We start from the raw sequence: 27858 nt of genomic DNA, 5'->3' as shown, positions 1-27858 counted from the left end.
CTCGTCTACCCTGTGGCACAGACTAATGATTTTACAGCCACCTGGGGGTCTGATACAAGAGCTTCAGAGGACCCTTGTCAATTTTTTCTGGTCTGGACAACATTGTATTAAAGGTGCAGCCTTGTAGCTGCCACTGCACGAGGGTGGGCAAGGCCTGGTGTTCATTTCCTCTAGGATCATGGCTTTCCGGCTTCAAGCAGCCCAGAGAATGTTGTACAGTGACGGTTCTAGCTGGGTCGATGCAGCCTATGCATTGATGAGGAGAGCGGGCTGTTTGGGCTTAAACAAGCACCCTTTCCTCTTAAAGCTAGAGGGGTGTGATTTGTCTGGCCTGACTCCATTCTATGAGTCTGTTATGCGGCTTGGAGAGTTTGTCATCATGTCCCGTAAGGCCGGCACGCCACCAGGGATGTGGCTTTTTGAAGAGCCTCTTTTTTATAACATTTACATTACATTACATTTAACACTGTCATCCAGTCCCGTGTATGGGTTCAGCCAGCCTAGGTTCATGCCTGTTAGGTGTGGGGTGCACCAAGCTGAGTCATATGATGCTGAGCAGGAGCAGATCATTGGAGGAGCTGGGAGAAAGAGCGGGGATCAGATCATCTCGCCTACTCAGGAAGGTCGTAGCTGAGGTCTGCGATTCCTTGCCAGTACTTCATCGGCAGTATGTGACTGAACCTTCCAATTCTGATCGGTGGACAGAGGGTCTGGATTATGTGTTCCCTGCGCTGAATGTTAGTGCTGCAGAGGGGGCATTAGAGGAGGACGTGGGGATGCTGCTATCCTTCGATACCCTGGAGCTGGGGGAGTTCAAGGCGGTGGGAAAGAAGGCCATGTACAAAATCTGTGTGAAAGTGTCCTGAGCTTCTTCCTTGGAAGGGGTAAAATCGACGAGATGGGCGGGTGTGTTTGGTCCAGGTGCCTCCCCAATAGGCTGTTGGCGGTCTTTATACAAACTGCCTGTTTAAAAGAGGACAGCTGACCTCCAATGGAGGATAATACATGGAGCTGTAGCCAACAATATGCATCTGGTACACCTGGATCCTACTGTTGGGGAGGGGTGTCCATTCTGTGCTGAGTCTGAAACTCTGGCACATCTGTTCTTACAGTGTCCCAGGTTGGTCGGGATGATTGACCTGATCACTGGTTGGTTTTCAGCTCTGGGAGAGGTTTTCTCTTCCCAACAGTTTAAATTTGGGCTAAAGTACATGTTTAGTAGAAGGGGTGTAGTTCTCTTGCTTAACTTTGTGTCATGGGCCGCTAAATTAGCAATTTGGAAGACACGAAAGAACAGTATTTGGGGACAGTGGACTGTGGATGTGGTGGGAATGCTGCAGGGGATGTTGGCAGCGATACTGAGGGTTGAGTTTGCCTATTACAAACTGGTTAATAACATTGGGCTGTTTGAGTATATGGGGTATTCAAAGCCTGTTGTGTTTAGCTACTGTAGAGGAAGATTTGGTGTTGTGTTTTTAATTGATGTGTTTATTGTGTTGTGGGTTCCCAGACCCAATAAAGGTTCTTCAAATCTCCTCTTGTTCTTCAAATCTCTCTCTCTCTATATATAGAGCCTCCCCAGGTGACCGTAGAGCTCCAGCAGCAGGAGGTGTTGTGGGGGGAGAGCGTACGTTTCAGCTGTCAGGCCAGGGGTAAACCCGCCCCCTCTGTGGTATGGCTCCACAATGCCCGCCCCCTGGCCACATCGCCACGCCACCGCCTGTCTGCCCGCGTGCTGCGTGTCATCAACGTGGGCCCACAGGACGACGGCCTGTACCAGTGCATGGCCGAGAACGGCGTGGGCAGCTCGCAGGCCGCCACCAGACTGGTCACCTTGCCAACCAGTAACCCGTCGCGGTCAGGGAAGCTGCCGTCCAGCCTGCGTCCCCTGAGCCCAGACAAGGTGCTGCGGGAGCAAGCCCCAGTGAAGCCTGGGGCCATGGGTAGCGTGCTGACCCTGGACTGCTCTGAGCTACCTGGGCAGATCTCTGTGGCAGAGGCCCCTGTCATCCTCAGCCAGCCCAGGACTGTCAAGGCCGACTTCTATGATCTGACCTGGAAACCTCGCCACGATGGAGGGTCTCCTGTTGTGGAGTACATTGTCAAGTACAGAAAGGTACAGGCTAGTTGACTCATAAATCCACACATATTTTACACACAATGTTATGCTCATTCAGTGTTTTATTGTCACATCCATAAGTACAGTGAAATGCTTAACTTGCATGCTCTACCCAACAGTGCAGTAATCAATATCAAAATAGTAGAACTAATAAAAATGGAGAGAGCAAAACATACAGATATAATAAAGTTGTCTACAATGACATGTCTTTACATGTCGTCACACACTAACTCATGCCTCCTCTCTTCTCTCTCCCTCTCTCCCTCGCTCTCTCTCCACCAGATTGAGGACCCTCCGGGTGAGTGGACCAGCAGCAGTATATCTGGGTCTCTCCACAAGCTGACCCTGGCCAAGCTGCAGCCAGCCAGTCTGTACGAGGTGGAGATGTCTGCTAAGAACTGTGCTGGCCTGGGACAACCCGCCATGATGACATTCAGGACAGGCAAAGGTATATTTATTTACCTATCTATTAATCAAAATTACTATAATAAATGCCCCCATGTTGATTCCCCGATATTTGAGTATTTTTGCTAATACTCTTGTTTCCGTGCCAACAGGTCGTAAGGGTCCAGGGGGGCAGAACGAGCCCCCTAAAACTCCTGCAGTACCATCACCTCGCCTCTCTCGTAAGTCCCCGTCCCCCTCCTACTGTCCAGTATGGTTGGAACATTGATGGACCACAGTTACAACTCTTAATAGCCCTTTCAGCTCTTTATAACATCCTAACTGAGCCGTTATAAAACTGTTTGACTAACTGTTAACCCCCTCACTTTTCTACTCTGTACTAACATGTGATCTGTCTTGATCTCTCTTTCACTTGTAACACTAAAGGATGAGCTCACAGTAAGTCTTTGTAAGTTTGTTACGTTACCTGCTTGTCTCTGTGTGTGTTTTGGCTTTAATGTTATTGAGAGTGAGTCTGTCTTTGTGTCAGTGTGGTTGTATGTGCATTAATATGGAACAATAATAGATTTGATGTCCGTTTAACCTCTATCACTTTTCCACAGCTCCCGAGGCCCCTGATAAGCCCACCATCTCCACGGCGACAGAGACGTCTGCATACGTAACGTGGATCCCGCGTGGTAACCGTGGTTTCCCCATCCAGTCATTCCGGGTGGAGTTTAAGAAGCTGAAAGGGAAGGGGGGAGGGGAATGGGAGGTGGCTGTCACTAACATCCCCCCCCAACGACTGTCTGTGGAGATCACTGGCCTGGAGAAAGGTGAGCTTCATCACCATCATCATCATCATTATCCCTCATGATGACAAATGGCCTCATCATCATTAGCATGACTCTGATTATCATCAACATTACTGTTTTAGTCATCATAATCATACCTATTTTAATAATGACTGTAAGTAATCAACATGGTTACCATCTGGTCACCATTAGTGTGTGGACAGAGAAAGACGTAGACAGTGTAACTGGTGTTTGGTTATTTTAACCCGTGTGTGCTTTCTGTTTCCCTGTAGGCATGTCTTATAAGTTCCGTGTGTTGGCAGTGAATGTGATTGGCGCCAGCCCCCCCAGTGTCCCCTCTAAGGCCTACACGGTGGTGGGTGGCGGCAGGCCCAACGAACGCCCCGTAGACGGACCATACATCACTTATAATGAAGCCATCAACGAGACCACCATCATCCTCAAATGGACGGTGAGTGGAACAGGCTGTGTGTAGTTTATGTTTGTGTTGTCATGTTAGAAGTATGGCTGAAAACTCTTAATACTATCATTTTGTTAATATTAAATCTTTCATATATTTTCTCACCACAGTACACTGCCGTCAACAACACTCCTGTCTACGGTTTCTACATCTTCTACCGTCCGACAGACAGTGACAACGACAGTGACTATAAGAAGGACGTGGTGGAAGGTGACCGCTACTGGCACTCTATCACTGACCTGCAGCCTGAGACGGCCTACGACATCAAGATGCAGTGCTTCAACGAGGGAGGAGAGAGCGAGTTTGGCAACGTGGTCATCCTAGAAACTAAAGGTATGCAGATCTCGGTCTCTACCTGTATAGCCATCTCAGTAACACATGTACGCTCACAGAGAAACACTAGAACACCTGCTTGTTAAAAACGCAACATTGTTCATATAATTCATTTTATAGCCTGACTGTGATAAATGTTATCAACTAAATGAACCCCTCCCTCCCCCAGCTCGTCTGAACCAGCGGCCCTTCCCGTCGGAGACGTCGTCCCAGAGACCAGAGCACTCCGGGGGGCCTGTGCCCCGCCCCAGCGACCTCCCCTACCTCATAGTGGGCGTGGTCTTGGGGGCCCTCGTGTTCATCATCGTATCCTTCATCCCCTTCTGCCTGTGGAGAGCCTGGGCCAAAGAGAGTGAGTATTGTTGGATCAAGTTCGGTTTAGTCACAAAAACAACTGTAGTTGTTTGAACTCAGAGTATCTTAAATAATCCCCTTCCTAAGGCCTCCCGAGTGGCACAGCAGTCTAAGGCACTGCATCGTCATTACAGCCCCGGGTTCGATCCCAGGCTTTGTCACAGCCAGCCGTGACCAGGAGACCCATGAAGCGACCCACAATTGGCCCAGCGTCGTCCGGGTTAGGGGAGGATTTGGCCGGCAGGGATTTTGTTGTCCCATCGGGCTCTAGCGACTCCTTGTGGCGGGCCAGGCACCTGCAAGCTGACTTCGGTCGCCAGTTGGACGGTGTTTCCTCCGACACATGGTGCGGCTGACTTCCGGGTTAAGCGAGCAGTGCAGCTTGGCAGGGTCGTGTTTCGGAGGTCACATGGTTCTTAACCTGGCATGAGTCCGTAGAGGAGTTGCAGCGATGGGACAAGACTGTAACTACCACTTGGATGTCACGAAATTGGGGCGGGAAAGAAACCTAATTTACATTACATTACATTTACGTAATTTAACAGACGACCTCCTCACCTAGAACCCCCCCCCCCCTTCTAACTCTGACTTTGCTGATAGCTACTTTATAAAGGAAAAATGTAGTGACTATAACTGTGATATGTGGTTGTCAGATCTATTGAAGCTATCTTAAGATGAATGTAGACGCCATGGATAAATGACTTAAACGTAACTGACCAATCCCGCCATTTTGAATTGACTAATCCCTTGATATATCAGCCCTGGAAGTCCTTCCATGTCTAACAACGGTTTTCTCCCCTCCAGAGCAAACGTCAGACCTGTGTTTCCCAGCCGTGGCATCCCCTGTCTCCTCCTGCCAGTACACCATGGTGCCCCTGCAGGGCCTGGCAGTGGTTGGGCATTGCCCGCTGGACCCCCACTTGCCCCCGCCGCACGCCGTCTACCCCCCCAACGGACTGTACACCTCCAACGGGAAACACCTTCACCCCACACACTGCCTGCCAGGACTACATCAGGTCAGACTGAGTTCTGTCCACATTGGGAAGCTAAGCTCGCCAAGTTTCATGTCTTGTGCATCTCACCAATAAATCAGTTTGTAGCGTATCAGCTTCGGGCACATTATTGTTTTTCATGTGTAACAGAAGTCTAACTGATGTCTCTTGTTCCTATTGCAGGAGGATGTGGAGTGTGATATGGAGTGTGACACACTGCTGCCACATATCATGTCAAACGGACACGTCCCAGTCTACCACTACTCTAACAGGTAGATACAGTACTGTTTTCACATATTCTCAATTTCAGCCAGTCAGTCTGTCTCTGTGTGTATATGTACACGTGTGTGTGTGTATATAAGCATTCTCACCCAAACATGTCCCTCTCTCTATCAGTGAGCCTGAGCATCATGGAGACGGAGAAGATCACTGCTTTCTGCCTGAGGACTCCACCCTCCAGCTCCTCAACACCTCAGAACAGCCAATCAGCACTCAGGACCCGACGGGGAACGCCCATTTTTACAATGGGGACATCATACGGGAGGATGACATCAATCAAGGTACAAGTCCGTTCTCACAAAACTTTAACATTATGCAACTTATGCATTTACCTCACACTTGAGGAGCTATGAATGTGTTATGCCCACCGCAGATTTCAAATGACCATTTTAGATAAACATGTATTTTCTTCCCCTCTGTCTGTGTAGACCTACCCTGCTCTCTCTCTCCTCTGCTACCACTGGAGGAGGAGATCTCCACGGCGACATCAACAGCTACAACGCCAGAATCCCAAGATGCACTTCCACTCCAGGAAGTGAACACTCTCCAGAGTGAAACACCACCGGTAGAACAAGGGACGTCAGATTAAACGGACGCTTGAAAAAACGCTATAAGAAAAACACAAAACAAAGTATTTATTTTTGTATCACAGATATTTATATATTTATGCTTTTGTATATATAAACATTTTGTTTTATGCTGTGTACAAGGATATGTTCATATTGGAAGACACTTATCTGTACGTCCTGTCACTACAACCAGGACAAAGGGAGTTTCTGTTATCATGTTGTAATGCTGCTCTGTGTTATAAGACAGATCTGTGATCGTATATTAATATCTGCATTTCTTGAGGAGGAAGGGGGAGTATCTGAATGTGATTCCAATCCTGGTGCTGATTTAAGTCACAAATGAAATCTTCAACAGAATGTGAATGAGATACTACTGGATGGAGAGAAGCGCCATTCCACGGTTTCTCTGACCCGGCACCAGCAGCACATCTACCAGTCTCCTCAGTCATTCCCTGTAGAACTCCAATTGTCCACTTATTCACAACTCAGACATCTGGTTATTATACTATCCTGATAGCCGCATGTCAGCTGGAAACAAAAGACCAATGGACAGGGTTGTGCTGCTCAGTAGAGACGAAGGGGGAGCAAGCATTTGGACGAGGTACTACCTGAAAATGCTCAATGATAATGCACATTGGACGCAACCCTCGTGTATGTTGTGATGCAGTGTTGTGTATATACTCCTGCTTCAATCCTGTTTAGTGTTGTCATAATGGTGCGATTCTCAAGGTACAACCGTCATCCGTTTTGTATAGAAATAACTGAGAAATATTATGCATTTTTCATTAACAAAGTATTAACAAATGTATGCAACTTCAAAGCATTCTGTCTTTTGTCGTTTTTAGAGTACAGATATTTATATATTGTATAGTTATTTATTTTTAGGAGCCAGATTTATTTTTCTTATCACTGAATGGGAAGCATTCTGGAAGGTTTATCTGTTTTATCTTAGACATAACTTCTGAAATGACGGTTTGTTTACTGTTTATGCTGGTCACTATTCCAAACGACTGTGCCTTGTAAAGGAATCTTTGACTGGTGCGTCCGTATTATTCTTCCCTCACAGATTGGTGCATCAGTATTAGCCTTCCCCACGAGGCATCAGATCAAAATGAAGGAGTTCCTGAATCTATAACCCATCTTTATGTGTGTAGACGTTATGGTTACACAGGCTGAAGCACTATTGCATGTAAATAAAGCTTATAATGAACCACCTTGGTTGTTTGTGCATTTCATTTTAACCCTGTTAAATGGTTTGCGGTTTGTAGGGAATTGAAATAAGTAGGCGTAATCGCAAAGATACCATTTCAGATTTGTCCCTCACTTGATTTATCCTTCACCCAACTGAAGACACCTACAGTACTGTGACTATTTAGGAAGTGAAACTGGTGACATCTGGACATCATGTGTCTGAAATTTCCAGACAAAGTTTTAATCAATTACATTTTTTTAAATCAACTTTATTTATTTACAAATACATAGATATTAAACTAACACTTCTCAAAATAAACATATTTACAAAATAGCTCTAATCAAATAGTTTCTGTACAGGATACCCTGATTAAGTTAGTACATTTACATTTGAGAATTTTGTGCAGATGTTTTTCAATGGATCCTCTTTTAGAACTTACAGTCAATGAAAGTACAAAACGCTTCATAGCATTTTACTAGCAGATAAGTCGTCACGTCAGACCTATTTGCAAACCATATGGTTTAGAAGCTTCATTTCCCCCATCCTAGAGTCATAGGAGTGCTGATCAGTGAAATGCTATGACTTTTGTAACAAGGGCATCAGATGCCATGTTAAGGTATCAATAGAACTGGCAGGCAGTTAAAGTAGAACACTAACCAGAAATAATAATATGATAAAAACCAACAGAAAAGATCAGCAGTAGAGTCACCCGCTTCAATCCAAACAGTAGAGTTGAACTCCTGTCAATTCAATTGGCCATGACATGACATTACTCCACGTAATACAACTCAATAAATGTTTTATCTGGAATCAGAACATTCCTGACTGCCACGTTGGCACGACAACACCTCAAGTCCCCTCACCTACACGGCAGAACTCCCATCATGCCCCAGGATATGGCTGATGTTGTGGGCGGGGCGGTTGGGCTGCTTGCCTGAGTCTGCAGAGGAAGTGTTGGAGAGGGACAGCAATGGGGACATTGGCATGGCAGAACCATCAGGCTGCATCGCCGTGGCGATCTCAGGGAACAGCGAGGTGAGGCTGAAGTTGGACAGGTGTGGGGTGATGCCAGAGGAGTTGCTGATGGGTATAGGGGGCATGTCTGAGAGTAGGGGAAAGGTTGCCTGGGCGAACCCTACGGGGCGCGGTGGAGACAGGATGGAGCCGAAGCGGTTGTTGAGGGGGGCAGAGCTGCTCTTGTCGGCACTGGGGCTTGTGAACATCTGGTTGGAGAAGTACTGGATGGGGATGTCGCTGGCCAGGCTGGGGTGGGCGGCAGGGGGGTAGGAGGGGTAGAAGGAGGGTAAGGTGTTCTGGGGCTCTACAGATAGCAGGGCCGAGGGGCGGGAGGAGTTGGGCTGGCTGATAGGAGGGGGGTTCATTCCTCCCTCCGGGATGAAGGAGAAGCCAAAGTTCTGGGCCAGGTGTTGGTCAGGCATCAGGTTGTTGTCCCCGGCGACCTGGGCACTGTCTGCCATAAAGCGGACAATACTGCTGCGCCGCGCCTCACCCCCTGACTGTGGTCGACCCAGCAGGTGGACGCCAGGCTCAAAGGGGTTCCCAGGTCTCAGGCTGCCTGACCGTGGTCGCTCCCCAGGCCTCAGCTTCCCGCTCTGGGCTTCCTGGGTGATGTGGCGGGAGCGCTGGCTGACTGCGGTGGGGGGTCTGGAGGGGGCAGAGGTGCGGCCTGGCTCAGAGCTGCTGTGGGGGGTAAGAGGGTGGGGGAGACCTGCCCGTACCCCTGGGTGGACGCCCATGTTCCCACTACCCTGAGGCATGTGGCCCTTGTTTCCCTCCCCAAGCCTCAAAGCTGGGGCCTTCTGAGTGGGAGGAACACTGGGGCTGGATGCTTTAGCCTGCATGTCCCCTGCAGAGCTGCCAGGCACACAGCTGTACTCCATGCTGACCGGAGGACAGCACTGCACTGCCCTCTGGTGGTTGGTCTGCTCCAGGAGACTCTGCATGAAGCTCTGATGACACCCCTCCTGGTCCCGGGGAAGACCTGAAGCACCAATCTGCACCCCCTGCGTCCCAGGATGGGGTTCACTGTACCCCCCAAGGGGTCGCCCATCCCCTGGAGGCCCCGGGCCCATCCTGAAACCCCCCTGCTGGCTTTGGGCGCCTCTCTGAGAGGAGGCACCTGATTTAGGTGTCATGTCCTCAAAGCCCCCCAGGCGATGCCCCCCTCCAGCCCCGCCGATTGTTTTAAACGGAAGACACTCAGAGAACCTCTGGACATCTGCAGAGCCTGGGTGGTCTGGGGGCAGCCGGCTCTGAGGGTTATGTGTGATGTTGCCCTTCACTCTGGATGTGCCCAGGTAGCTCAGTAGGTCTGGCTGTTCCTGTGTAGTACCGCGGGTGGCCTGGAGATGGAGCCCCATGCGCTGCTGCTGCTCGCCACTAGACGAGCTCTTCCCAATGAGGGCCTCTGCAGAGTAGCTGGAGACCCGGTGGTGCTCCTGGCGCGAGGGGGCACAGCCCAGGTCGGAGGGCCGGGAGGCAGGGTTGCTGGGCTGGGAAGTCAGCTGCTGCTCCAGGTTCCTAGAGCTCATCAGCCTCTGCATGGTACTGTGGTTCTGACCCGACCAATGGGAGGGAAGATGGGGAAGAGAGGAGAAAAGATTGGATAGAAACATATAGAAAACAGACTTCATTCTAAATCATCCAAATGGAGCACATGCACATGTTTTTAATGTATACTCAGAGCCGCAAACAAGATAATCCAATCATTATCATTATGTATTCAACACAGCCTCAGTAGTTCATGTACCTTGATGTGTTCCTGCTGGGTCAGGTGGCTGCTGTGGTGAGCTCTGGGTCCTGCTGGTCCTGGCTGGGCCTCACAGCTCTTCTCCTGGTGCCGCGACCCAAAGTGCTGCTGGATCTGTTGCTGCTGGAGGTGCTGGTGTCTGGAGTGGGAGCTCTGCTGCTGGTGCTGCTGTTGCTGTTGAGGGTGTTGTTGTTGTTGTTGTTGCTGCTGCTGTGACTGGGCTTGTTGTTGGTGTTGTTGTGTTTGCTGTTGTTGTGACTGTTGCTGCTGCCGCTGTTGATGTTGTTGTTGCTGTGAGTGTTGTTGTTGATGTGATTGTTGTGATTGTTGATGCTGGTGCTGCTGCTGTTGAACTCCTCCCTTCTCCAGGTGGTGTTGTTTCTGTTGTAGGCCCACAGGAGGGCCGCTCTGACCTCCACCAACCAGCCCCCGCTCCTTCTGGACCTGCTGCTCCTGCTGCAGCACCCTCTGCTGGAGGCTGTGGAGCTGTGCAGGGTCAGGCGGGGTCAGGTGGTGCCTCTGCTGCTGCTTCAGGTAGGGGTTCCCCCCGAGGTGTTGGCCTGGCTGGGGTGCAACATGCTGGGGGTGGCCATGGGGCAGGTGGAGCACACCTGGTTGGTTGTGTTCCTGTGGGGGCAGCTGAGGGGTGCAGTGGCTCTCGGTGGGTCGGAGCATTGTATTCATGAAGGCATTGCCTGAGAACAAGGTACACACTCCATCGGGGTTGATCCTGGTCATGACGGCTGAGGAGCTAGGGGGTAGCTGGGGTACCATCATCTGGCTGTGGTCCAGTGGTTTGACCTCAATGCGGCCCACGTTGGAGGCCGACGAGAAGGCCTTCTGTCGCTTGTTACTGCTGGACAGTATCACATCGTCCTGGGCTGGCCGCTTGGACAAGTCCTTGATGTGTTGCGGCTCACCCACCCCCACCAGGGCCCTTATCAGGGCACTCTTCAGGGGGGTGTACTCGTTCAGCTGGACTGAGCCTGAGAAGGGAGGAAGGCCAGGGGTGGAGGGCTGGGAGACATGGGCTGAGTTCCCTGCAGGGGACAGGACTGAGCCCTGCTGCCCAGCCAGACTGAGGGAGCCTGGGTATGCCTGCTGCTGGCTGGAGCTGGGCCGGATCAGGTTGTTGACGCTGAGGGTGCCGGCAGTACCAGACTGGACCTGGCTCTGGGACTGGAGGTGAGACTGGGAGAAGGAGATGTTCTGTGGATGTCTGGCTCCGCTGGTTCCACTGCCTGCTACCTCTCCAGCCTGGCCTCTAACAGACACCTGTGACGGGGGTTTAGCCACTGGTGTCTCCATCTGCTTGGTGAGCTTCGTCTGTTGTCCAGCACCCCTCTCTTTGCTGTTGGAGGCTTGCTGGGACTTGGGGTTGGGTTCCCATGCAGGTGTTGGGGTGTTTGTTGAGGTGGAGTTGTCCACAGTGCAGCACCCCACCCTCCTCCTAGGACTGTCCTGCTCCAACATAGCCAGGATATCAGCCTGCTCGGTGGTAAAAGTAAATGGTCCAAAATTACCTGGCGAGGAACTGACACTGTGGCCTGTGGGAAGCATAGACGCCACAGAGAAGCCCCTTCCACCACCTGCGCCACCAGACATGGCCAAGTCAGTCTGTCTGTTAGGAGCCTGAGGCTGATCCAAGGGTTCGTGGTCTAGCGTGTACACTTGCTGTGGGAGAGTGGAGTCCTTTCTAGAGGGAGCAGCAGCACTCTTCACACTCGCTTTCTCCACCGTTGCACTTGGGTGGGCCTCTCCATGAGGCTCCTTCTCCTTGCCTGACACCGCTGTCACCCTCAGCTCAGCAGGATGGGATGGTGTGGAAGTGGGCATGGTCATTAGCTGGGTCGAGGGTCTGTTATAGGGGACCCATTTCCTGTATTCTGATGGCATGGTCATGGGGACTGTTACAGAGGGTGAGGCGAAAGACAGGACACTGGAGCAGGGGGTTGGAGTGGAGGGGCCCGAGGGAGAAGCCACGGGCTGGGACTGGGGCTGGGTTGTAGGCTGAGACTCCTGGCTGTTGGCTGGCTTGGTCTGACCCGGTGATGATGAAGTGAGCTGAGCAGACTGGAGAGAAACCACTGGTCTACTTTCTATTGAGCTTACAGTGCTGACTGAGGGTCGACATGCTGCTGAAGACGTCACACCCGTAGATGGAGATCTAGTCTCAGTGGAACAGACACTGGTCACCGTATATCTGCTCTGTCTAGAACTGCCATTGGTGGTAGCTGATCTAGTTTGCACAGTGCTGATAGTAGTAGTGACAGGCTGTCTGTTCTGTGTCACTGTAGGTCTGAGGGGAGTGGCGCTGTCACTAGCGGCGACTGCAGGTTGTTTACTCTGAGAAGAAACAGTAGAACTGACTGTAGGTCTGAGGGGAGTGGCGCTGTCACTAGCGGCAACTGCAGGTTGTTTACTCTGAGAAGAAACAGTAGAACTGACTGTAGGTCTGAGGGGAGTGGCGCTGTCACTAGCAGCAACTGCAGGTTGTTTACTCTGAGAAGAAACAGTAGCACTGACTGTAGGTCTGAGGGGAGTGGCGCTGTCACTAGCGGCAACTGCAGGTTGTTTACTCTGAGAAGAAACAGTAGCACTGACTGTAGGCTTATCTGCTGCAGAAGTGACAGTGGTGACTGTAGCTAGACTCACAACACTATTGATAAGGAGTTGACTCTGTGTGGAGCTAATACTACTACTAACTGTACACGGAGTGAAACTAGTGGAACTTGTCACAGAGGTTTTACTCTGTGTGGTGCATTCACTGGAGACAGTTGGTCCACTATATGAACTAGTATTCCCAGTATTAACTTTAGGAGATGACTGTGTAGAGTTGACACTACTCACAACAGGTCTGGTCTGTGTGGAAGCCTCACTACTACTAACCGTGGTTGTGTTAGCTGGGAAGCTGACAGGGGGAGGCTTTGGCTGTATTGTCACAGCAACAGAGGATGGGATTCCCTGAGGCACAGTGACCTCTTGTTCCAGATGGTCCCCTGTTAAAGCCACTGGCTTCGCTGTGATGGTAACAGTACCACTAGGCCGTCTCTGTTTGGGCTCCTTCTTCCTCACTAACTTGGTCCGCTTGGTGGTGGCCCTCTTAGGTCTGGGCACTGAGGCTGTGCCAGGCGGCCTCAGCGAGGCCTTCCCTGTAAGCACCGCCTTCCCTGTAACCACCGCCTTCCCTGTAACCACCGCCTTCCCTGTAACCACCGCCTTCCCTGTAACCACCGCCTTCCCTGGTCTGTGTGGAGTCACACTGGGGATCTGGATCTGCCTGACGGGGGAACTGTGTGGACCTGCTGAAATGGGGACAGAAGATGGCTGCTGCTGTGGCACTATAGAGTAGGGTGGTGAGGCTAGGGTCAGCTGGACATTACTCTGGGTGGAGATACACGGCGGCATGCCCTGTGAGATGCTCTGGTTGAGGCTGCCGAGGGCTCCCAGGGTGTGCAGAGCCACGTTGGTGGTGGGCTCATCAGCGGTGGTAGGCTGGATCAGCTGGAGACTGCTCTGGCCACCCTGACAGCCGGACTTTTCCGAGGTCTTCATGGGCTGCAGGGCAAACACCTGCCCGTTCACAGTGAAGGTCTGAGGGGTTGGGGGAACCGGGGTGGCCTGGGGTGTCTGGGTTTGAGGGACGGGACGGGGTAGAATGTGGACCAACTGTTTACCCACAACGATATGTTGCCCAGTGGTGGAAGTTGTGCAGCTGGTCACGACAATCTGATTGGGCACGACAGGTGCTACCGCGGGCACCATGCCAACCTGAGGGTTCTGAGGAGGTGCCGGCGGAGGCTGATTGGAGGCCTGGATGATGACGATGTGCTGACAAGGCGTCAGATTGGTTAAGTCGTCCCTGACAACTGACTGGGCTGAGCAGGGATTGGCCTGCTGTAGGATGACAACACTTGGGTTGTTAGTGTTCTGAGGAGCCGTTACCCCAGCAACTGTTGTCCCAGTAGGGTTCATTTGCAATCCCTGCATGGTCTGGAGGAGGGGCATAACAGCTGCCTGGGGGTGGGCTTGGGCCTTGAGCTGAGGCTGGGGAACCATGGCTGGTTGGGGTTGAGTCATGAGGACAGTCTGTGGATGGGGGGGGACTGTGGCCTGTTGTAGTACAGCAGGTTGCGGTTGTTGTTGTGACATCATAGCCGAGTGGGCTACCACAGCAGGATTAATGGCTGACTGAGGGAGGACAGCACACTGTGGCTGGGGAGCCATGACTGTCTGGGGCTGGTGCTGGGCCAGGATAGCTGGCCGTAGCTGGGGTGTCCTCTGGATGGAAGGCTGGGCTTGCATATGGGCAGTGATGGGTGCCTGGGGCAGTATGGGTACCTGTTGGCTCATTTGAATATGAATGGGTTGAACTGATGGTTTAGCGCCCACAATCTGTTGGATACTCTGCTGCCCAGTGGTGCTAGTCTCCGGGGTGGGGAGAGACTGGCAGACAGGTTGCACTGTGTTCCCAGCCAGCTGTAGGGTAGTCCAGGTGGTCTGTGTGCTCCCTGCTGCACTGGCCCTGAGGAGGGTTGGGCTGCTGGTGATAGTCGTATAGCTCAGAGTCCTGATGGCAACGTTCTGGGTGGTTATGACCTGGGGAAGGGCTGTAAAGCTGGGGACAGGCTGGAGAGGGAGTGGGGTGGCCAGACTGGCTGCAACGGTGAGACTAGGGGCTGGGGTGGCAGGCTGGAGCTGCTGGGGCAAGGCTGTGGTGACCGTGGGGAGAGGACAGAGACCCTGGAGGGTGATGTAGGACACAGAGGGAGGTAGTTTGGGAGCTGACGGTGCCTCTGCTACACACTGTTCCACCAGCCTGATGCCAGGTGTAGACACTGTAGGGGCTAGGGTTGCCCCAGGGAGGAGCGGAGGGGCAGAGGAAGGGACGCTGACGTGCTGAAGAGCCCCGTTCACCCTAACCCCTGCTGTGATGTCACAAGATGTCTGAACAATCACAGCATTGGCTGGTTGCTTCCCCAGATCGGAGGCTGGACTAGGTTCCTTCCCTGCTGGGCATATCACGTTCCCATTGGAGTAGACAATAATTCCTTTGGGGAGCTGGTGAGTGGGCGTTATTTTGGCGACCTTTGCACAGCGCAGCTTGCCCTTCCAGTGGACGGTGGGGTCGTCCAGGAAGTTGATGTCGTGGGCTTTGAGCAGCTCAATGTAATGGCCGCTCTCCCTCCGCAGCTCGTCCAGCTGACGCCGCAGCCGCTGGATCTCCTCAACTGCAGAGATAGGAGACAACAAGGAGTAGTGGTCACCAACACTGTCTCTCAAACACCTGTACGTAAAATGTATGCAAAAATGGCTTCGGATAAAAGCGTCTGCTAAATGGCATATATTATCATTACCTCACACAGGCAGGCTCAAATACAGAATGACAGACAGACTGGCACAAGTAGACATGTATGCACAAACACTAAAATGCAAGCAAACAAATAGGAAAACACACTCAAAGGAATTGCATACTTCTGCACTGTGACAACATACTTGTCTACTAGAAGCACACAAACTCTCACCTTGTACTATTTCTCCCCCTTCAAGAAGCATGGCGTCATTTTGTTTCTGCAGCTCACTTATGTAACGGTAGGCCTGGTCCAGGATCATGTTCTTACTCTAAAGACAGAGGGAGGCTGTCAGCATGGGATTTACATGGAGACTGACACAAGGCAAACACATACAGCAGGATATCAACAGGAGCTACAGCCTCAGACCAAAGGATAAATATCACACCTTGAGAAACTGAGCCCGTAAGTTCTATGGTTCGGATCAAAAACACACATGTGAGTGTGTGTGTGTGTGTGTGTGTGTGGCTGTGTTTACACAAACAGACCAATTCTGATCTGTTTTGCACTAACTGGTCTTTTGACCAATCACATCAGATCTGATATTTTTAATAGCTGATCTGATTGGTCAATAAACCAATTAGTGAAATAAATATCAGAATTGGGCTGCCTGTCTAAACACAGCCTATGTGTTACCTGCTTCAGTGCCTGGGAACAGGGTAGAAGGTCCCCAATACGGTTAATTCCAGCATTGATCTTCTCTTTTCGCTGTCTCTCAACTTAAGAACAAACAAAACAAACATAAAAACTTAGTGAGTCACTCCCAGGAAATGCTGGGAAATTACAGAAAAAGACAAACTACAACAACAATATCTCACCTGCATTGTGAGACTCCTTGTTTTTCTTCTTTCTGTAAGAGAAAATGGATAAAGAGGTTAGACAATGTTGTGTGCCTGAAAACTTCAATGCAGAAGAATTGATTTGCCCTTACCGTGGTTTATGGCCAGGAGTCTGGTTCTCTGTCATCTCTGGCATCCTGGCCTACTCTACTGCCTGTATAACAGGCACTGGTCACCACGCTTGCAGGCCTACCATCAAATCCCTTCCCTGGCCGACCTGCAACCCAAACATAAGAGACCAAGGAGGGATGACGACTAGACAAAACACTTGATTTTAAATATGTAACAGATGCACACTCATGAATGAGACAAGGCTGTTCAGCAACAACAGACCTCCCAAATTCAAGTAGCCCCATGATGTTCATAACTAATCTGTAAGGTCAGACATGAGCCACACAACAGTTTTGTTACTAAGCATTTATATTGTTGTAATTTTGTGATAATCACCATCTACTAGTTAGCTGTGTTTATTCTGAATAACACTGTGCTGCATCTATTTATCACAACAAGGGACGAGATGCGCAGAGCAGACCCTTGCCAATAACGGGGTCGTTGGAATTGAAGTTACTGTGGCCTTACATGTAAACAATGAGCTTAGTCCAACGCTGTGCGATTCGGTTATCCCAGTTAGTTACCTGAAAATAATGAATTAATATTATCTGACAGGCTGTCTTGAATGAAATCTATTGAGGGCAATAGCGATTATTCTTGGAGAACGAGCGTGAGTTGACCCACAAACATCCCCATTTTGAACCTACTTCTTAGGTAGTTAACGTTAGCTCATTAGCTAACTAGCACTGCTATCCTGGTGTTAAAGTAGGTTCGCATAAGAGAAGCCCTCTTTGGAAGTATGAATTTGAACGAGATAGATAAAACACAATAAATCATACTCACATGCACAGTACATGGGATAACAATATTGTGGAAGCTAAACAAACAACCACCCTCAAGCTTGCTAGCTAGCATTGCAAGCTAGCTCTCTAGGTAGGCAACATATCAAGCTTGCTTGTTAGACTTGGTGAATAAAATAATGCAATCAAAAGACCGCCTGGAAAAGTTGGCAAATCACCTTTGTGACTGTCAAATCACTTGTAAATTAGGACAATTATGTGAAATTAATTAGCTAGCAACTTATCTGTACCTTCCCCATTTTGGAATTTAGTTCCTGTCAAAACTTTGGTTTTCCCAGAGAGGAGGAAGAGGCTCAGCTCAGCGGAAAATCTGTCTCCCTCCAGCAGGTGGCGTATTTTGGTTGTTTCGCACACTAAGCAAGGAGTTTTTTGTATGGAGGTCAATGAGTGTCGAATTTTCTCAACAAAACAATTAATGGCTTATTTGCTACGTGAGGTTTATTTGATAGAATAAGTTTCGTAATGCTTAAGTTGTTACGAATGTACTGACATAAGTAGGACACGTGACATCACGGCAACTTTGAGAAAAAACACTTCATATCGGAGTTGTCTCGAGATGGCTATTCATGACATGAGGCTAGTAGCATAGCATCTCTCTCCATTGAATACAGGCGGTTGACGTCAACAACCCTCATCAAATATTCAAAAAAGGATTACAAGTGGGCTGGCTGGTGGTTATGCTGCGTTTAGAGGGACGCAAAAACCGTCATACCAGTCAGCAAGAAAGAGAGTGACGGCAAAAGCAAGCCAGCACGATGGTATGCGTTGCTATGGTGATTTCAGTAAACAATCAGTGCAAATCAACATCCGGTAAAAAATAATGCTATGGCAGACGGCAAAAGTTGAAATATTTGAACTCTGGCTGCAAGTCCCGTCTACGGTGGCGGCTGACGGCTTTCACCGCCAGGCTCAACGGCATTTACCATCGTGCTCTCATTGAAATACCATCTAAACGCAGCATTAGTTATTTTCTCATGTTTTGACCTAGTCTTTCATTCTAATCATTCGACGTTGCTATGCTAAACAAATCATTGGCATGTTAGCTAGCTAGCAGAGATTCAATGATGATGAGACAAGAACTTCAATAAATAATGATTTAATAAATATCCAATAGGCCTATATAGGCCGCAATGCGCTGGTTAATGAATGAATGGAACTCTAAATGTTTACGGTTTCCATGGTGAATTATTATTCCTGGGCTAGCTAACCTACTGGCACAGGAGAGATCACATGTTTTAAATTATACATTGTTGCACAGGTCGTAGAGGCATACAGAAGGTTTTTACAACCACCAATTTCTTGCCTGGGCTGCGGGACAGTGGAATTATGCGACTAATACGTCTGGTATTTTGCGGGAGTTGTTGACCCACAACGCCCTCATATCAACCGATCAGCATCCAGGATCCAATCAACTCCTCTTGCAACCTAACACAAAATCAAGTTGAAAGGAGAAAGAGGCGTATGTAAACTGAAACGACGAATCGGATTTAAGAGATTCGAGCTATGATCCAATCAAAATGTGTACTGGGACATAGTCCTGAAATGTGATTTGAAAGATTGACGGCTCAAGCAGGATCGCTGTATAAAAAATTATGAGTCAGATTTATACTCAGTCATGTATTTTGACTTCCTGCTGTTGAGCAAATTGCCCCTCAGGGATAATAAAGATTATCTGAGTATAAGGAGATGCATCAACATTCCCTCTGAAATACTCTGTTGTGCAATATGGACTAGTTTCGAATAGGCTTCTTCATTATGCTTTTTTCAGTCTGATCAATAACACAGTCTGGTACGGTGGTTTTGGATATACAAAAAACAAATAATGCAAATAGTATTTATTTTATTTAGGAGGTTAAAAAGTCTTACAATATAGAGCTCCAGAAAAGATAAAATTCTTCAAAGAAAACAAAACATGCTTTTACTAGTGGAGAGGGGTCTACTCTCCCAGCATGCAGTGGGGCAGGGTTTCTCCTGGGCTTCTGGTTCTGTTCTGAGGGGCCCTACAGACAGAGGAAACTCCCAAACCAACACGCATCCTTCCCACAATGTTGAACAGATGGTCATGGTCATAAGTGAAGCTGCACAAAGGTTACTGATACAGCGTGTGGAGAAATCTAGTTGGCTTGGTTACAACCTCCTACTAAAGGGCCACTAAAGATTAGTCTCGGTACCAGACAGTACACAGGCTAACTATAAAGTGCCAATCTTAACAGAAGCATCCACAACAAACTCAATCATGCACTCCTCCAAGGCAGAGAGCTCTCCATCTTAGCCAGTCAGTTGAACTGCTCTAGTCCTGAAACAGAGACCTGCATGGAGATACAGTAGATTACTGCCACAATTATTGTAAATACACAGACCGCTACTCATCCAACCCCTACTGGATGTCTTGTTCCATCTTTGTACTTTGACAAAAACGTCAACATCCTCATCTTAAGAGACCAGTTATTTCCTTTGATCTCACACCCTGAACTCCCTCACACAGCATCTGTGGCAAGCCCAGGAGAAGCCCTGAGCCAGTTGGCATAAAAATAATTTTAAAAAAAGAGCTGAAGAGAGAATTAAATAGATTGGTTGAGAAATAACCATTCAGAAACAAAGAGGGGAATCCACTCCCCCAAATCTCCCCACACCTTGAAACTGTTCATCCTTCCTCGTGCCCATTCTATGGGGGTGCTCATTTCTCCTTTCCCCCTCTGGAGTGGCGTCAAAGCTTTGACGTCAGGAGGGGGCATTGCATCACATCGCAAGGCTCACACTTCGCATATTGCCAGAAGAAGAAACAGGAAGTCTCATCCACCAGTAAAAACTCTTCCCATAAGTCCCTGGGCTCGGGTGGTGATGGGCTAGAGTTCAGAGTTATGAATGTGTCACCATTACGACTCGAAGCATCACTAAGGTACCAGTTGGGGACTTCCTTTGTCAACGATAGTCTCTTACTGTAAAATATTTTTCCTATTGAGTTCTATTGTCCAAACACCAAAGATATGTCCCCTTACCTTTATAACCGCTTTTAAAAACTCAAACACAAAAATTAGGATTTGCAAACACAGAAACCCCCCACCATGTCTAAACTGTCTGAAGTCTGCAGCTTTTCTGAGCACTTTTTGGATTCTGAACCCTTTGTTTAGTTTTTAAAAATCTTTTATTGGGACTCTTATTGCAAAATAAAAATGCCATGTATTGTTTTTTAAACTTTGAATTTGTTTCTCTCTTTTTAATGTCCTTTGAAGAAAGTGGTGAATGTGTCGACCCATGGGCATCTGTCACAGTTCTGTTTCTGGGGGGAGGTGGGGCACGACCATGCTGTTTCCGGAGGCTGCAACCCCTACTCGGCCTTCTGCAGCTCTCCCCCAGGGGGCGCACACGGGCTGCGCAGGCTCTTCTGAAGCACGTGGGCGTCTGCCGGCTCTATCCTCTTGTAGTAGTTCTTTTTCGTCTCGATGATCTCAAAGCCAAACTTCTGGTAGAAGTCGATGGCCGACTCGTTGCTGATCTGCACGTGACTGTCAGGTGAGAGAAGGAATCCAAATCAAATACAATTTTATTTGTCACATGCCTGGTAAACAACAGGTGTAGACCAACAGTGAAATGTTAATTACGGGCCATTCCCAACAATACAGAGAGAAAAAAATAGAAATAATAACACAAGGAATAAATACACAATGAGTAACGATAACTTGGCTATATACACATGGTACCAGGACCAAGTTGATGTGCAGGGATACGAGGTAAGAGAGGTAGATATGTACATACAGGTAGGGATAAAGTGACTAGGCAACAGGATAGATAATAAACAGTAGCAGCAGCGTATGTGATGAGTCAAAAGAGTTAGTGCAAAAAGGGTCAATGCAGATAGATAGAAGCGTGTGAATTAGGTGGTGAGGGATGACAAACATTTAACTGACCACTGAGGGTGCATCTCAATAGGGGCCTTTATCTTTTTGATCTGCACTGATGTGAAAAAAGAGAAATGGTGAAAGCAATATGGTGTATACTATGCCAATACCAGGCAATTGCTTTCACCTGTCCAGTTCTTTCACATCAACACAGTGCACAGACATGAGAGGAGTCCATTTAGAATATTGAGCTGCACAGTAAAGAGTTTACAGACTAAGTGCCGAAGTCTGTAAGATTGCCGTTTACCGTGGCCCGTCTGTAAGCACCTTAAGACGCAGGACAGATCCTTGGATTATAGACTTACAGGTAAATGTTGTCAAAGGTGCCGTCCTTCTCGCAGATGTTTAACACATGGTTCAGCATCTTCGTTCCTGGTCACAATACAAGACAGAAGATAAGGAGTTTGACAATATGCAACACAGGTGACTAGCTCTGACTTTGCTGATCGCTATTATATTGAGGAAAAATGTATATACTATGACTGTGATATGTGGTTGTCCCACCTAGCTAGCTTAAGATGAATGCACTAACTAAGTCGCTCTGGATAAGAATGTCTGCAAAATTAGTAACAAGTAAAATAAAAAACTCCAAACAGTATGAGAGGATACAAGTAAATATGAAATATGAGAGGATACAAGTAAATATGGTGTGAAGCTGGCTATTGTCGGTGTACAAGAGCAACAATAAAAGACTTGCGCCGTACCTATGCCTAATCTACGGTAGGGCGCAAGGCAGCCCAATGTCATGATATATAGTCTCTTCTGGTTCTGAGAGTGGTCCACTCTGCAGCACACTGCCCCCACCGCAATGTCATTGAAGTATGCTACAAACACAGGGGTCAGAGGTCAGGTGTATTAGACATCAGTGCCATGCAGTATTTCCTCATAACACACCATTAGTTCACGACAAAAACAAGTGCATCAATATCAAACTACAAGGGACTACGTGATTGGGCAAGCCCGTCTCGTCTTACCTAGCTTGGCGAGCTCTCCCACTTCGAGCACGTCCTTGTAGAACTTGTCATTGTAGCTGACGGGAAAGATGACCTGGTTGAGGCGTTTCAACTGTTTAATGTTGTGGGGCGTAACATCCCCCAGCTCGATCCGGCTACTGGAACAAGAGCAGAACGGTCAACCAGCTGGGCACGGGGGTCTAACCAAGCAACTAGACACACACACAAACAGATATATGGGGATACAATCTTCCCAGCTCTGCAGATTTTGCTGCGATGAGACAGATTCATTAGATCTTTTGTTTTGGTACTGTCCATTTGTAGCTTGTTTTTGAACACAGGTCCAGGAATGGCTAAAGGATTGCAATATTTACCTGGAGCTAACCCTGCAGATAGCACTACTGAGTGATCTGAAAAGTCAGTCAATCGATCAATAATTATTATTATTTTAGCAAAAATGTTTATTTTCAATTTACAATCTGTAGAAACAATGAGAATTTTCCACTGCTCCAGAATCCAATGGCGGCGAGTTCTACATCACTCCAGCCAACGCTTGCCATTGCGCATGGTGGTCTTAGGCTTGTTTGCGGCTGATCGACCATGGAAACCCATTTCATGAAGCTCCCTACGAACAGTTCTTGTGCTGACGTTGCTTCCAGAGGCAGTCTGGAACTCGGTAGTGAGTGTTGCAACCGAGGACAGATGATTTTTACGCGCTGCACGTTTCAGCACTCGGCGGTCCCGTTCTGTGAGCTTGTGTGGCCGTTGTTGCTCCTCGATGTTTCCACTTCACAATAACAGCACTTACAGTTGACCGTGGCAGCTCTAGCAGGGCAGAAATCTGACGAACTGACTTGTTGGAAAGGTGGCATCCTATGACGGTGCCACGTTGAAAGTCACTGAGCTCTTCAGTATGGGCCATTCTAATGCCAGTGTTTGTCTATTGAGATCGTATGGCTGTGTGCTCGATTTTATACACCTGTCAGCAGCGGGTGTGGCTGAAATAGCCGAATCAACTAATTTGAAGGGGTGTCCACATACTTTTAATGTGGCACTCATATCCACAGTGACTGATACACAGCTGTGTACAGATACCATGACACAACTCACATGAAGTCTGTCGGTAAACACAGATGTCTAACAGTGCCGGAGGACATGGTCTGGTCTGCCTTGAGCTTTTCTAGGGAGCGGGCTGGACAGACAGTTATCCTGCCACTGTGAGCCATCTAGACCCACTTGGGCTAGCCCAGATGCATTGACAGCTGCCACCTCTCATCCCAAAAGTACAACAGTGGCATCATGCACACAGCACTACGCCAGATACACACAGACACGAAATCTGCCCCCCAACGCAAAACCCAACATTCATTAAATTGGGATGACTGACGTTACATGCAGCTACAAGCAATCTGTATGCATGTACACAGCCTTTCCTGTGTGCCTTGATCATGAAAGATTAGGCAAGATGTTTAGGTAAATGTCAATCTCTGAGACTGAGAGAGAGTTTGTTTTCGCTTGAGTTTGACCATTTGTCTCCAACCGACTTCCTCCTGGGAGCACACAGAGGTATTTATAGGGCGACTCCTCATGTTAAAACCTCTATGCCGACAACAGCTGCTGGTCACGTGTTCGGTGGCAGTCAGACAGGCCGGATAGAGTGACAGCAGAGACCTGGCGACGTCGCCAATATTCAAATCTAAGACATCTGCTCTGTGAATTTAAAAACCTGAGACCCCACCATTAGACTGTACAGATAAGACTGTGACGTGTTAGGGGAACTTGTGAAGTAAATAAGCTAACATCAACCTGAAATTGTGGTTTGATTATGTATCAACATGGAATCTACGCATCAGTCTTATTTGATCCACTGAAGGCTTTCTTCCCCCTGTTGATAGAATCACTTAGATTTAGAAATGCCCCAAGTAGTTAGCTACATATACTGTAGTAAACGTTTGCTACATTGTACCTAGTCCTTGATCATGACTCAGTTCCATTACATTACACATAAATACTTGGACAAAGGCATCTTATGTACGGGGGAGTTTTTTTAAGAGCCCCAATGCTCGGTCTGAACATTAACACGCATCGCTTGCAGTACGGTTTTGGAAGCATAAGGACCCTATCTTTCATATCAGCAGGAAAAAACCATCTAAAACCAAAAAAGGTTAAATTGATACACACCTTTATAGGTTTAGGGTTCCCACATGGCCATATTTCAATGTCACAGCGCTTGTTTACAGAAAACAGCCATTAGACGGAGTGGACTACCTGTGTTAATTAGCCATCTGTGTCTCCGAACACCTGTGTGTAAACTGAAGACACCATTTTACATTTACGTCATTTAGCAGACGCTCTTATCCAGAACGACTTACAGTTAGCGAGTGCATACATTTCATACTGACACCGTCACGTGTTGTCACTGAATAATACTGTCGGCTGCAACTGCGTTAAAACAGTGTACAGTAAGTGTATATTTTGCATTTGTGAAATTATTTTGATGTGATATGAAAGTAGAGGGTGTTGTGTTTCTTGAACTGCATCGCAATCTATTCACATTTAGATTGAGTATTTGGCTGCCAGCGCCAATTCACCTCTAAACAGAACATGTAAGGTCCTTGGACTACAAGGAGTAACGATAGGCTCCTTTAGTCCATTATTGGGCTACCTTGTGTAACTTCACTTATACTAGCTAGCTGTGTGTTATTTACAGTAACAGATGCAAAACTAAGCTACTGTTTACAAAGTAGCCACGAGGGAATTTATATTTTGTAACCTTTGCAGATAATTGCATAAGATAGGGGTTGACTCCCTAAAAGCACCTTGGTTTACAGCCTGGTATCAGACTAGACATAACATAGTAAAAGTAAATCTGAGGTACTCAAATTAGTATGATATATTACTTTTGGTATGGTTACATAAGACAGATGGTTACGAGTCCAAAGGTTGCGAGTTCGAATCTCATCAAGGACAACTTCAGCATTTTAGCAACTTTAACTATACTGAACAAAAATATAAACGCAACATGTAAAGTATTGGTCCAATGTTTCATGAGCTGAAATAAAATATCCCAGAAATGTTCCATATGCACAAAAAGCTTATTTCTCTCAAATGCTGTGCACAAATTTGTTTACATCCCTGTTAGTGAGCATTTCTTCTTTGCCAAGATAATCAATCAGGCCTTTATGGTAGAGTGGCCAGGCGGAAGCCACTCCTCAGTAAAAGGCACATGACAGCCCGCTTGGAGTTTGCCAAAAGGCACCTAAAGGACTCTCAGACCATGAGAAACAAGATTCTCTGGTCTGATGAAACCAAGATTGAACTCTTTGGCCTGAATGCCAAGCGTCACATCTGGAGGAAACCTGGCAGCATCCCTACGGTGAAGCAGGGTGGTGTCAGCATCATGCTGTGGGGATGTTTTTCAGCAACAGGGACTGGGAGACTAGTCAGGATCGAGGGAAAGATGAACGTACAGAGAGATCCTTGATGAAAACCTGCTCCAGAGCGCTCAGGACCTCAGACTGGGGCAAAGGTTCACCTTCCAACAGGACAACGACCCTAAGCACACAGCCAAGACAACAAAGGCGTGGATTCGGGGCAAGTCTCTGAATGTCATTGAGTGGACCAGACAGAGCTCGGACTTGAACCCGATCGAACATCTCTGTAGAGACCTGAAAATAGCTGTGCAGCAATGCTCCCCATCCAGCCTGACAGAGCTTGAGAGGATCTGCAGAGAAGAATGGGAGAAACTCCCCAAATATAAGTGTGCCAAGCTTGTACCGTCATACCCAAGAAGACTTGAGGTTGTAATCACTGCCGAAGGTGCTTCAACAAAGTACTGAGTAAAGGGTCTGAATACTTATGTAAATGTTATATGTTTTTTTATTTGTTATAAATTAGCAACAATTTCTAAAAACCTGATTTTGCTTTGTCATTATGGGGTAGTGTGTAGATTGCTGAGGGAAAAAACAATAATCAATTATAGGATAAGGCTGTATTGTACAAAATGTGGAAAAAGTCAAGGTCTGAATACTTTCTGAATGCACTGTATAATACGAATTGTAATTCTTAACATCATACAAAATGGGTGAGACAAATCCACAAATGAATACATACCATACGAAACGTAACATATCATACTAAACGGAGTATCTCGGATTTACGTACAGAATAATACAAAATGCTCTGAGACCATGTTGTGGTTTATGGTTCATGCTCACGCCCCAAACAGTAAATTGAATCAATGGGTTACTTGAGTCATTTTAAGATTGCCTAATAAACTAGCGAAATACACTCCTTCACAGAAACCAGTGATACTAGCCAATAGCTAAATATGATTGTCAAAATCTACTGACAAACGTCAGCATGCTGCTAGGTAGTACTGTGACAGTTCTAATCGAATTTGTTCCAAGTTAAGTTAGCTAGCTAGTGTTAGCTACCTAGCCGCTAGCTAAGTAAAGTAGCTAACGTTAGCAAACTAGCTAGCTAGTTGAACAAACTTGGAGTTGAGTGGCGTAAAGTAGCCTAGTAATTAGGTATAGTTAACGTCAAAGTAGAGCGGACTTCAAACGTTTCGAAATTCAGCTAACGTTAGTTAACTACACGAACTAACAGGCAGGTTACAAACTTATCCGACTTTTTGTTCAAGGTTTAATTTGATGGAAAATGCACGCGCTACTAGCCACACTTAGCAGGTTAACGATGTTATTTGCTAACTAGATAGTTAACCAATGAGACACATTGTGTCTAATAACTGGTAAAGAGACGAAAATCACTGTGGTGCTGTCGTTGGCAGATTATTTTACCTAACCGTGCAAAGGGTTTAGCTAGCTAGCATTGCAACCACCTCTCCCGCCCCCGTTGAAAAAAAGAGACGAAAAAACTTTACTCGTGCTAGGAACACAGACATCTCTCTAAATGGCTTTACTCACCCTTTCATTGTAAACTACTGTTATTCCTTAGTTTCGATGTGGTTGAAGTTCTGAGTAGTTTACGGTTCAGGTAGGGGAATTTTGACAGCGTTGGGGTTGCCTCCTGTCGTACCCTCCACATGTATGTATGTTGCTAGCTGTTAGCTTAGCTACCGCACTCCTCTACTGTCAACTCTGCGCAGAACGTCACTCTGCGCAGAACGTCACTGTACATTAATATTTTTTAAATCCAGTTATTTTTATTATATGGGTTGAGCAAATTACTAAATATTTCTGCTTAGTAAAAAACAAGTTCTGTTTTTGAAATGTTAACATTTCGGGATGTTTGTTCTTGAAGTATGAATTGACCTTTAGCTTTGACATTTTTGTTAGATTTTTACATGTCTTCATAATAATTTGTTATTATTCAATTTCTGATTATTTGTGGCGCAACTCGTTTTTTCATTTGAATTCGTAGCACTGCTGTAAAATATTGTGTCATGCAAATCTCCAGTGTCCCACAATGCAATCCGTATTTTACGCATAACAGCAACATCCTATGGTTCTACCGCCATTTTGGCTCAAACGCAAAGATATTTTCTCGAAAAAGACTACATCATTCTACTGTTTGTTTTTCTGCCCTCAGCCTAAGGTGGAGTGTTAAATATTTTTTTGTTCCGAGCCTCAACCGTGGAACATGTCTAATTACTAAATCGCTATGGTGCTTCTCA

General features: G+C 47.5%; 3 protein-coding genes across 4 annotated transcripts in view; 1 reads left to right on the top strand and 2 right to left on the bottom strand.

The window, feature by feature from the left end:
• Positions 1-7519, top strand: part of LOC121569265 (brother of CDO-like) — a 56985-nt gene extending 49466 nt beyond the window's left edge. The window contains exons 7-17 of the mRNA XM_041880073.2: positions 1572-2116; positions 2402-2567; positions 2677-2745; positions 3127-3339; positions 3591-3769; positions 3889-4111; positions 4281-4463; positions 5270-5481; positions 5641-5729; positions 5854-6017; positions 6165-7519. Of these exons, the coding sequence (XP_041736007.2) occupies positions 1572-2116; positions 2402-2567; positions 2677-2745; positions 3127-3339; positions 3591-3769; positions 3889-4111; positions 4281-4463; positions 5270-5481; positions 5641-5729; positions 5854-6017; positions 6165-6325 (2204 nt within the window). The 3' untranslated portion in view covers positions 6326-7519. The remainder of the gene's footprint in view (positions 1-1571; positions 2117-2401; positions 2568-2676; positions 2746-3126; positions 3340-3590; positions 3770-3888; positions 4112-4280; positions 4464-5269; positions 5482-5640; positions 5730-5853; positions 6018-6164) is intronic.
• Positions 7520-7730: 211 nt separating this feature from the next.
• Positions 7731-17798, bottom strand: LOC121568693 (basic helix-loop-helix domain-containing protein USF3-like). The gene is made up of 8 exons (XM_041879089.2): positions 17599-17798; positions 17037-17092; positions 16550-16674; positions 16437-16468; positions 16255-16337; positions 15793-15889; positions 10268-15498; positions 7731-10073 (listed from the first exon to the last, which is right to left on the bottom strand). Exons 3-8 carry the CDS (start codon positions 16591-16593, stop codon positions 8361-8363), a joined length of 7200 nt encoding a protein of 2399 aa, XP_041735023.2. The 5' UTR covers positions 16594-16674; positions 17037-17092; positions 17599-17798; the 3' UTR covers positions 7731-8360.
• Positions 17799-19191: 1393 nt separating this feature from the next.
• Positions 19192-27321, bottom strand: LOC121569266 (N-alpha-acetyltransferase 50). 2 transcript variants are annotated; one of them, XM_041880075.2, is made up of 5 exons: positions 27149-27321; positions 22242-22375; positions 21972-22091; positions 21573-21639; positions 19192-20874 (listed from the first exon to the last, which is right to left on the bottom strand). In XM_041880075.2, the coding sequence occupies exons 1-5, from the start codon at positions 27154-27156 to the stop codon at positions 20697-20699; spliced, it is 507 nt and encodes a 168-aa protein (XP_041736009.1). In that variant the 5' UTR covers positions 27157-27321; the 3' UTR covers positions 19192-20696. The 2 variants fall into 2 exon arrangements, with proteins under 2 accessions (XP_041736009.1, XP_041736008.1); XM_041880074.2 differs by having other exon boundaries at positions 22242-22378; positions 27149-27320.
• Positions 27322-27858: the final 537 nt, after the last annotated feature.

Source organism: Coregonus clupeaformis, chromosome 7 (assembly GCF_020615455.1).
Source record: "Coregonus clupeaformis isolate EN_2021a chromosome 7, ASM2061545v1, whole genome shotgun sequence".
Taxonomy (NCBI): Eukaryota; Metazoa; Chordata; class Actinopteri; order Salmoniformes; family Salmonidae; genus Coregonus; species Coregonus clupeaformis.
This window is presented reverse-complemented; position numbering and strand designations above follow the sequence as displayed.

What these genes read in the sequence shown, in the direction of transcription:
- LOC121568693 (XM_041879089.2), bottom strand. Translation starts at nt 16,593, where the DNA reads ATGCCAGAGATGACAGAGAACCAGACTCCTGGCCATAAACCACG. An exon ending in ACTCCTGGCCATAAACCACG is followed by an intron (nt 16,469 to 16,549) that starts GTAAGGGCAAAT and finishes TTTCTCTTACAG; the next exon opens with AAAGAAGAAAAACAAGGAGT. An exon ending in AGGGGGAGAAATAGTACAAG is followed by an intron (nt 15,499 to 15,792) that starts GTGAGAGTTTGT and finishes CTATCTCTGCAG; the next exon opens with TTGAGGAGATCCAGCGGCTG.
- LOC121569266 (XM_041880074.2), bottom strand. An exon ending in GGGAGAGCTCGCCAAGCTAG is followed by an intron (nt 22,092 to 22,241) that starts GTAAGACGAGAC and finishes CTGTGTTTGTAG; the next exon opens with CATACTTCAATGACATTGCG. An exon ending in CTACCGTAGATTAGGCATAG is followed by an intron (nt 21,640 to 21,971) that starts GTACGGCGCAAG and finishes TATTGTGACCAG; the next exon opens with GAACGAAGATGCTGAACCAT.